The following is an 8,197-nucleotide window of genomic DNA, read 5'->3' as shown; positions in this document are numbered from 1 at the left end:
AGGGAAAGAATTCAGATCTCGGCCACGCAAAAAACAATGAGCTCATTGACGGAAAGCTGAGTGTTTTGGCCCAATTTCGTAAAATTGGATGCGTGGGTTTATTTTGAGGTATTTAAATAAGCTTCTTAGATTTCCTGCAGGTGGTAAGAAATTACAGAAGCCTGTCCTGCGCCGTCAAGGCTCCTAGAAGCTCCTTTCCCCAGCCAGGCATGGGGTGCAACGCCCCAGCTCCATCACCCCTTCGGCGTCCATCAATTCTCACAAGCATGGAGGTGTCAATAATTTCCATGGGAAATCAGGACTTTTAGGGGGGCAGAGCCAGGAAAAGCAGAGCCCACCACCAAATTCCCAGTGTCACTTCCCTCTACGTAGCCAAGAGATGCTTTTGGCTGCAAAGGGCGATTGTTTTGGGTTTTTTTTAGAGAGAAGGTGGTTAATGAGCAACTCGTTATCACTTAGTTAATTGGGGATGCAGAGGGTCAGCTCCTTTGCATCGGTTCTGGGGGTTGTTGGGGCATCAAGGTGGTGGCAGGGAGCTGGGACCACAGTGATGGAGTGACCCACCCGTGACTCCAGCCCATGGAAACACCAACCCATAAATGCCTCCAGTAGGTGAAAAGGGCAGCTGGAAAATCCAGCATCTTTTGGGTTTTTTTCTGCAGCTTCTTTATACAGCGTTATAGAATACGAGCAAGGTAGAGCTGACGCTGAGCACTTTTTCCCCCGCTGAAAACCCGGCGACTGGTTAAACCCTTTGTGGCTCGTCCCTCGGAGCCGAGCCCTGGGGTCCTCGCTGGGGTTTTTGGCTGCTTTGTCGCGGAGGATTTAATGGGAAGGGGAGGAAATGCCCGAGCTGAGTTTTATGGTGAGTCCAGGCGGGGCTGAGGGGTGACTCAGGGGGAAAGCATTGCTCGGCGGGAGGAGCAGAGGCCGGATCCTGCCTGCAGCTCTTTGAAGTGTGCAGCTATATTAGACCGGATAAAGATCCGAATCTGAATCAGAAAAGATACCACTGAGTGTTATTCTTAGAAAGTTATCCGATCTTTTCTCGGCAGAGGATGCTTGTGGTTTCTTTCCACCTTATTGAAGCTCAAAAGTCTCTATGAGTGATCAAAATAAGATTTTTTTTAATTTTTTTTTTTCCCAAGCAAGTACCTGGCTACAAGGAATGAAAGCCATAAATCTCCCCTTTGCAAGCGTTGCCAAGGTCTTTCGATAACACGCGGCGTATTTTTCACAGGATGCCAGACGTACATGGACATAATCATAGTTCTGGACGGATCAAACAGCATCTATCCTTGGGTTGAAGTTCAGCACTTCCTGATCAACATCTTGAAAAAATTTTATATTGGCCCTGGCCAGATACAAGTAAGTCCCTGCACAACTTGCACATCTCCCTGTGTTGTGTGAAGTCCCTCGGCTGTGCTCACAGGGCCCTTTTAATGTCCCTTTCCTACACTATTTCACATATTTTCAAAATAAACTTGTAATGTGTGCATTTTAAAGCCAGACCCATGGAAATAACACTCCCGTTAAGTCCCCTGAATGAGCTGTGGAGAGAGCAGCACCCCAACCAGGTGTGGGGAGGATGAAATGTTGCCCTGCGTTGAGGAAAGTTGTTGCAGCTGGGAAGAGCTCTCCATCCTCTTCCTATTAGCAATCCCAGGCTGATTTGGGCAGGGATTTGTGTAGGGATATCCTCAACAATTTGCACAAATAATCCCCCAGTTTGATCCCATCTAGAGCTGCTGTGGGTCTGCAGTGGGATGCAGCAAACATTTAGAGCCGGGCAGGGATGGCTGTGCGTGGGTGAAAGCTGGCAGAGAATTGGAACAAAATCCAACATTATCACAGGAAAATTCGGTGCAAATGGGGACAGAGTGATAGATTTTTAGCAGAGGCTGTTGTTTCCTGTGGGTGAGGAAGCGTGCACGTCGTGTCGGTGTATTGATGATATTCCTTTGATCCCCAGGTCGGAGTCGTTCAGTACGGAGAAGATGTGGTCCACGAGTTTCATTTAAACGACTACAGGTCTGTAAAAGATGTGGTAGCAGCCGCCAGTCACATAGAGCAAAGAGGAGGCACAGAAACCAGGACTGCCTATGGGATAGAGTTTGCTCGGTAAAAATCGCTCGCTTTCCCGTTCATTCCGAGAACAAGATTAAAATCACCATTTGTTTTCCTTCCCTCTCTCCCCCTTCCCTTTACCTTGCCGCTTAGAAAGCGTGGGATACCACCAGGCTAAAAGTGCCACTGCAAAAAGTTTTCCTCACTAGTTGATGCCTGACAAACGATGCTTTGCAAAACCCCTGCGTCCTCCCTTGCACCTGGAGCAGGGGGAGGACACAGAGGCAGATCCTCTTTCTGAAAACACCCAGAGCTGAGCTCTCAGCCCCGAAACACGACTCCATATCTGCCCCCAGCACTGCAGCTCTTCCTTAGAGCCCCGTCGGGTACCCAGCAGCTCGGTCCAGCCCCATCTCCTCCCTTATCTGGGGTTTGTGCTGCTGCGCACAAATATTCCTGCCGCAGATTTAGGGTATTTTGCTGAATTAAAGGCTCCTCTCCTGTACGAAGAGGAAGAAAATCCCTTTTTAAGATCCCTAAATGTTGCTCAAGAGTCCTGCACCCGACTGCACCTCCCCGAGGGGCTAGCAGGGCGATGGGGCGCGGGTCTCGGCGCTGGGGCGCGCGGCGGTTCCGGCGAGGCTGAGCAGCCCAGGGCATCTCTTCAATTGCAGCTCGGAAGCGTTTCAGAAAGGTGGCCGGAAAGGGGCAAAGAGAGTAATGATTGTAATCACAGATGGAGAGTCGCACGACAGCCCAGACCTGGAGAAGGTGATTGAGGACAGCGAGAAGGACAACGTCACCAGATACGCGGTGGCGGTAAGTGGGGGGGACGATGATGCACTCGAGCACCAGAGGTCCGTGGTGACCCACCTCCACTGCTCCCAGTGTGTTGGTGGCGGTCCTGGCTGCTGGTTCTGCTTCTGCAGGGGGTGGTAGGATGCTTGGCTCTGGATTCAGCTGCTGGGACAGGCGCTGTGGCCGGGGACAAGCAGGACCTAAATTGCACGACGGGTGCCTGGAGGAATTATGACGACTCCTTGCTCTGGTTTGGTCCTGCGGTGGGGTGTCAGGTCACAGAATCATTTTAGTTAGTAAAGACCTTTAAGATCATTCAACTGTTAATCTCACAATGACAGGTCCACCACTAAATCACACCCCTGAGCACCACTTCTACACATCTTTTAAACACCTCTGAGGATGGTGACTCCACCATGTCCCTGGGCAGCCTGTTCCAGGGCTGACAACCCTTTGGGTGAAGAAGGACGCAGGGCCTGGGGGCGGGGACAAGCAGGAGCGAAAGGGCACGACGGGTGCCTGGAGGAATTATGACGACTCCTTGCTCTGGTTTGGTCCTGCGGTGGGGTGTCAGGTCACAGAATCATTTTAGTTAGTAAAGACCTTTAAGATCATTCAACTGTTAATCTCACAATGACAGGTCCACCACTAAATCACACCCCTGAGCACCACTTCTACACATCTTTTAAACACCTCTGAGGATGGTGACTCCACCATGTCCCTGGGCAGCCTGTTCCAGGGCTGACAACCCTTTTGGTGAAGAAATTTTTCCTGATATCCAATCTACAGCTCCCCTGGCTCAACTTGAGGCCATTTCTTCTTGTCCCATCACTTGTTACATGGGAGAAGAGATCAACCCCACCTCACCACAACTTTCTTAGGCAGTTGTAGAGAGTGAGAAGGTTCCCCCTCAGCCTCATCTTCTCCAGGGTGAACAGCCCCAGTTCCCTCAGCCACTCCCTGTAAGACACATGCTCTAGACCAGCTTCACCACCCTTCTCTGGACCTTCTCCAACACCTGGATGCCGAGATTGTAGAGCTCCTTCTGTAGAGACACCCCTCAGGTGCTTTGGGATGGCTCTATCCATCGCATGAAACCACCTGATTCTCGCATTTCTATCTCAAATCTAGGTGTTGGGTTATTATAACAGAAGAGGAATCAACCCTGAAGCCTTTTTGAATGAGATAAAATTCATAGCGAGCGACCCAGACGACAAACATTTCTTTAACGTCACAGATGAAGCGGCGCTCAAAGACATTGTGGACGCGCTGGGGGAAAGGATATTTAGCTTGGAAGGTGAGTGATGCTTCTTGAATACCTTCATATAGAAAGAAATGTCTTTATCTGGAGTGGTTTGCATCCCTTAAGTTCCAGGAGCATGGATGCCCTCTCCTCAAGAGGTCACCCCTCATTCTGGCAACCATTGTTTGCAGAGCTGTGACAGCTCAGTCATTTATAGCAACCTTTTGGAATTTGGGATGGGTGTCAATGTCTTTTTCAACCATCCAACTCCTTTCAAACCCAAATGGGCTATAAACAAGCAAAAAAAATCCCCACATGCTGCTGCCAGTGGCTCCTCAGGGTGGCAGATGTTGTGGGATTATGAGAGTAATTTGGGATTTTATGGTTTATTGGCTAAAAGGAAGCGTCAGGAAATTTTTTTAGTTTAAATGACAGCGCTTCTGTCCACCTCATGACAAGTTTGTCGGTCTCCAAAACTAAATTTATCCAAATTCCATAGGAAAAGCACATCCTGGGATGAACAATTGAAACGGAAGATGGAAGGCTTTCACTGAAAATTAAACATCTCAGGATTTGAGGGAATTTTGGTCAAACCAGCTCACAAACTCCCCACCAGTTTGCCAGTTACCTCGGTCTAGCCAGCCCAACACTCATTTGTGGGAGAAAGCTTCCCTGGGTGAGAAGCTTCGGTCAGTTTGCAAAGTGAAATCCTCTAAATCCACATTCTTTTGTGATCTCACAGCTAGGAAAGGAGAGAACCGCGTTGCGACAGAGCTCCCAGTACCTATTAAGAGCACGAGTTTGTGCAATTGAGGGGATTTATGGAGAAACAGGCTCATTTGAGGCCACTGAGGTCCTTGATGCTCCAGATTGGGTAGAGGTGGACGCTCAGCCCACACCAACTGGCTGTGGCACCGCTCAGACCCACTATTAAATACAAATTCTCCCTTTTTTATTTTTTTTTTTAAGGAACCAACAAGAATGAAATCTCCTTTGGCCTGGAAATGTCCCAGACTGGATTTTCATCGCATGTTGTAGAAGTAAGAGAGTAAATGTGAGGTTTTTTTTTGCTCCTGCCTGTGCAAGCGGGTGCTCCACGCTTTTCCTCATCGCCACCAGTTGCAGATGGGGAGATGAGTATTTGGGGCAAGTTATGAAATATGAAGCTAAATTGCGAACATAAGGAAGAAAGTGCTGTTGGGGTTGGTTTATCCCGTGGGGAATGGGGGTTGCTTGGAGCCCAGCACCTTCTTCAAGGCAGCTGCTCCCGATGCCACGTCCTCTTGGAGAGAATGAGCTGGGATGGGCCATGGAGGAAGGCTCTTCTCGGTGGTGAGGTGCAGAGGATGGCCAGTCCCCTTCTTCCACGGGCTCTGCGGGATGATGGGTCCGAGTGAAAAGCCAGGAGGCATTTCTGCTCAGGGTTTTCTTGTGCAGAAGCATGACAAAAAGATAAGGATTAGGTGGAAATGTCATTCCAGCATGTTTAAAAATCTCCATCTTTGCAGGTGTGCTTCGGAGAACGGTTTGCTTGTTTTTTTCTTTCTATATTATTATTATTTTCCATTTGTGAGACTCCTCCTTTTTTCTGTTAAATGTGCAATTTCTGGGAGGGACCGTTGGCTGTTGTTCTTTCCCGCGCACTGCAGGCTCCAATAAGTATCTAGTCTAAGAGCTGGACTTTGATGGATCCCTGTGTGTGTTCTCCAGCCCATCGGGTCCCCTCGTTCATCTCAGCCTCAGACTGAACCAGCTTTGCCCACACGGAGGATTGCCTCCGACTGGCAAAAAGTACCCTCAAATAACTTCTGCTCTCACAGAATTGCCCAAATTGGAAAAGACCTTTAAGATCATCAAGTCCAACCCTTAACCTAACACTGACAAGTCCTCAATTAAACCACATCCTACGGTTGTGTCTAAACGACTCTTAAATCCCTCCAGGGATGGAAACTCCACCACTGCCCTGGGCAACCCCTTCCAGTCCCTGAGAACCCTTCCAGTGATGAAATTCTTCCTAATAGCCAATCTCTCCCACAGGACGGGATCTTGCTGGGGGCGGTGGGTGCCTACGACTGGAACGGAGCCGTCCTGAAGGAAACCAGCAGTGGGAAGGTCATTCCCCTGCGGGAATCTTATCTCCAGGAGTTCCCAGAGGAGCTGAAAAATCACGGCGCTTATTTAGGTGCGAAAGATGAACGAGGCTCTGCTTCCAGGGCTGAATCCATAGTTTTAAGCTTAATAATAGGAATCACAATGTAGTTCTTAAGTGACTAACAGCAGCCAGCTCTCCCAGCATGGGCAGTACCATGCGTGGCTGCTCACGAGCTGCTGTCGGTGCGAGACCCACGTTGTCCCTTTGGGATGCAGCGTATGTAGCACCCTCACCTGGGAAAAGTCCTGTGTCCACCCCAGCACGCAGCACAAAAGTGGTTTAAATTCAGAAATAGTTCAGCCACCGGCCAGCCCGGGTCATCTACAGCATTTACTGGAACTGTTTAAAAAGCACTGCTGAAATTTCATGCCTAGGGAGGAAATACCTGCCGGGTTAATCCGTTCCATCTGCGGCTTTTGAAGCTCCGGAGTGAAAATAACAGCCTGCTTTGCAAAATTTAAGCTGCTCTCTGGGGATGGGCATGCCAGGTTGAGCTGTCCCGTGGCAGGGAGAGGGGTGGGATGCTGGGGGACATCAACAGCCCCTGCACCCATGGATCATCTCTCCGGGTGACAGCAGGGTGGCCCCTGGGCTTGGCTCTGAGCTCCTGGGGTGGGGATGGCTGTGAATCTGCAAGGGGCACCCCCGGCAACATGTGGGATCCCAGCTGGGCTCTGTCTTTCCCATTGCCTGGAATAAGAAATACAGAAAAATAAAGGAAATGCTGGTGCGTTCTGCTGTGGAACTGCCCTACTAGCCCAGCGCTGCAACCTGGGGGTTTCAAGGTTGGTGCTTGACTTAGGAATATCCCACCAGGAAGGGAATATTTAGGGAAACAGAGACCCAGGTAATGCCAGGGAAAGGGGTCTGTAAACCTTAGCAATCCCTGGAGATGCTCAAAATTCAGCTTGATGTGACCCCCTCAGTGATCTGATCCAGCTTCGCAGTTGGCCGTGCTTTGAGTTTGCAGGAACCTGGAGCTGGATTTGAAAAATAGGATTTTTCAGCCCCAGCATTACATTCCTAGATAAACCTGTCTCCGGCCACAGGCACGTGCCGCAGCCCAGCACACGCGACGTCTGCTGTCGGTGCTGCCGGCGCAGAAAACAACCCCTCTGGGTAGGAAAGAGGGATCACTCCGGGTCATTCTCTTACACAAGGTTGTTTCCATAAAGACTCATGAGCAACAAGGTCTTGAGGCTTTTATTGGGCTGTGAGTGTTAACGTCAAGCATCAGCAAAGTCTTTCACGCTTGGTTTCAGGTGCGATGTTGCTGGGGTCTCGAAGGAGCAGCATGCACGCACCTTGCTAGCGTTTGTTTAACTTGATGTGAGCCGCGAAGTAAAAAAAAAACTTGTCAGGCTGGGAAATGGACTTGCCTTCGATGAAAGAAGGATTTTTGCGGGAGGTTTTTCAACTGTATGAGGCGATGCCAACACTCTTGGCAGAGCCCAGTTGCTCAGGGTGTAGGTAGATGCTGAGCAGGCGGCTCAAAGCCCAGGGTTAAGGCACTGGGATTTATTTGAAGAGCTTTATCTTGAAGAAATCTGGGTTTCTCAGCTTCCCGATCTGGGAGGTGGCCAGAGTTGTGTCAGCAGCCGGGGGCTAATGGAAAGCAGATCCTCGGGAGCAGGCAGGGAGCTGCTCGGCCGTGCTCACCCCGTGCACACTCACCTCTCTCCCAGGTTACACCGTCTCCTCCGTCATTTCCACCAAACACGAGCGGATTTACGTCGCGGGAGCGCCCAGGTTCAACCACACCGGGAAAGTCATAATTTTCAGCATGCACAACAACCAAAACCTCACCATCCACCAGGCGCTGAAGGGCGAGCAGGTAATTTTGGGGCACGTGCTGCCAAGGACGCTGCATGGGGTTTTTCCACCTGGCACGTGTGCTACGTCAATCCTACCCTTTCATTCTGCAATTTTGTTTAAAA

The 8,197-nt window shown here is 50.0% G+C and overlaps 1 protein-coding gene across 1 annotated transcript in view; it reads left to right on the top strand.

Annotated features, from left to right (window-relative positions):
* ITGA11 (integrin, alpha 11) overlaps positions 1–8,197 on the top strand; it is a gene marked incomplete at its 5' end in the record, with an annotated part of 37,541 nt that overhangs the window by 13,590 nt on the left and 15,754 nt on the right. The window contains 7 exons of the mRNA XM_009869976.1: positions 1,241–1,368; positions 1,973–2,121; positions 2,742–2,886; positions 3,997–4,162; positions 5,078–5,148; positions 6,146–6,290; positions 7,946–8,094. Of these exons, the coding sequence (XP_009868278.1) occupies positions 1,241–1,368; positions 1,973–2,121; positions 2,742–2,886; positions 3,997–4,162; positions 5,078–5,148; positions 6,146–6,290; positions 7,946–8,094 (953 nt within the window). The remainder of the gene's footprint in view (positions 1–1,240; positions 1,369–1,972; positions 2,122–2,741; positions 2,887–3,996; positions 4,163–5,077; positions 5,149–6,145; positions 6,291–7,945; positions 8,095–8,197) is intronic.

The sequence above is a fragment of the Apaloderma vittatum genome, unplaced genomic scaffold (genome assembly GCF_000703405.1).
Source record: "Apaloderma vittatum isolate BGI_N311 unplaced genomic scaffold, ASM70340v1 scaffold795, whole genome shotgun sequence".
Taxonomy (NCBI): domain Eukaryota; kingdom Metazoa; phylum Chordata; class Aves; order Trogoniformes; family Trogonidae; genus Apaloderma; species Apaloderma vittatum.
The sequence above is the reverse complement of the archived record's forward strand: the minus strand, read 5'-3'. Positions and strand labels throughout refer to the sequence as shown.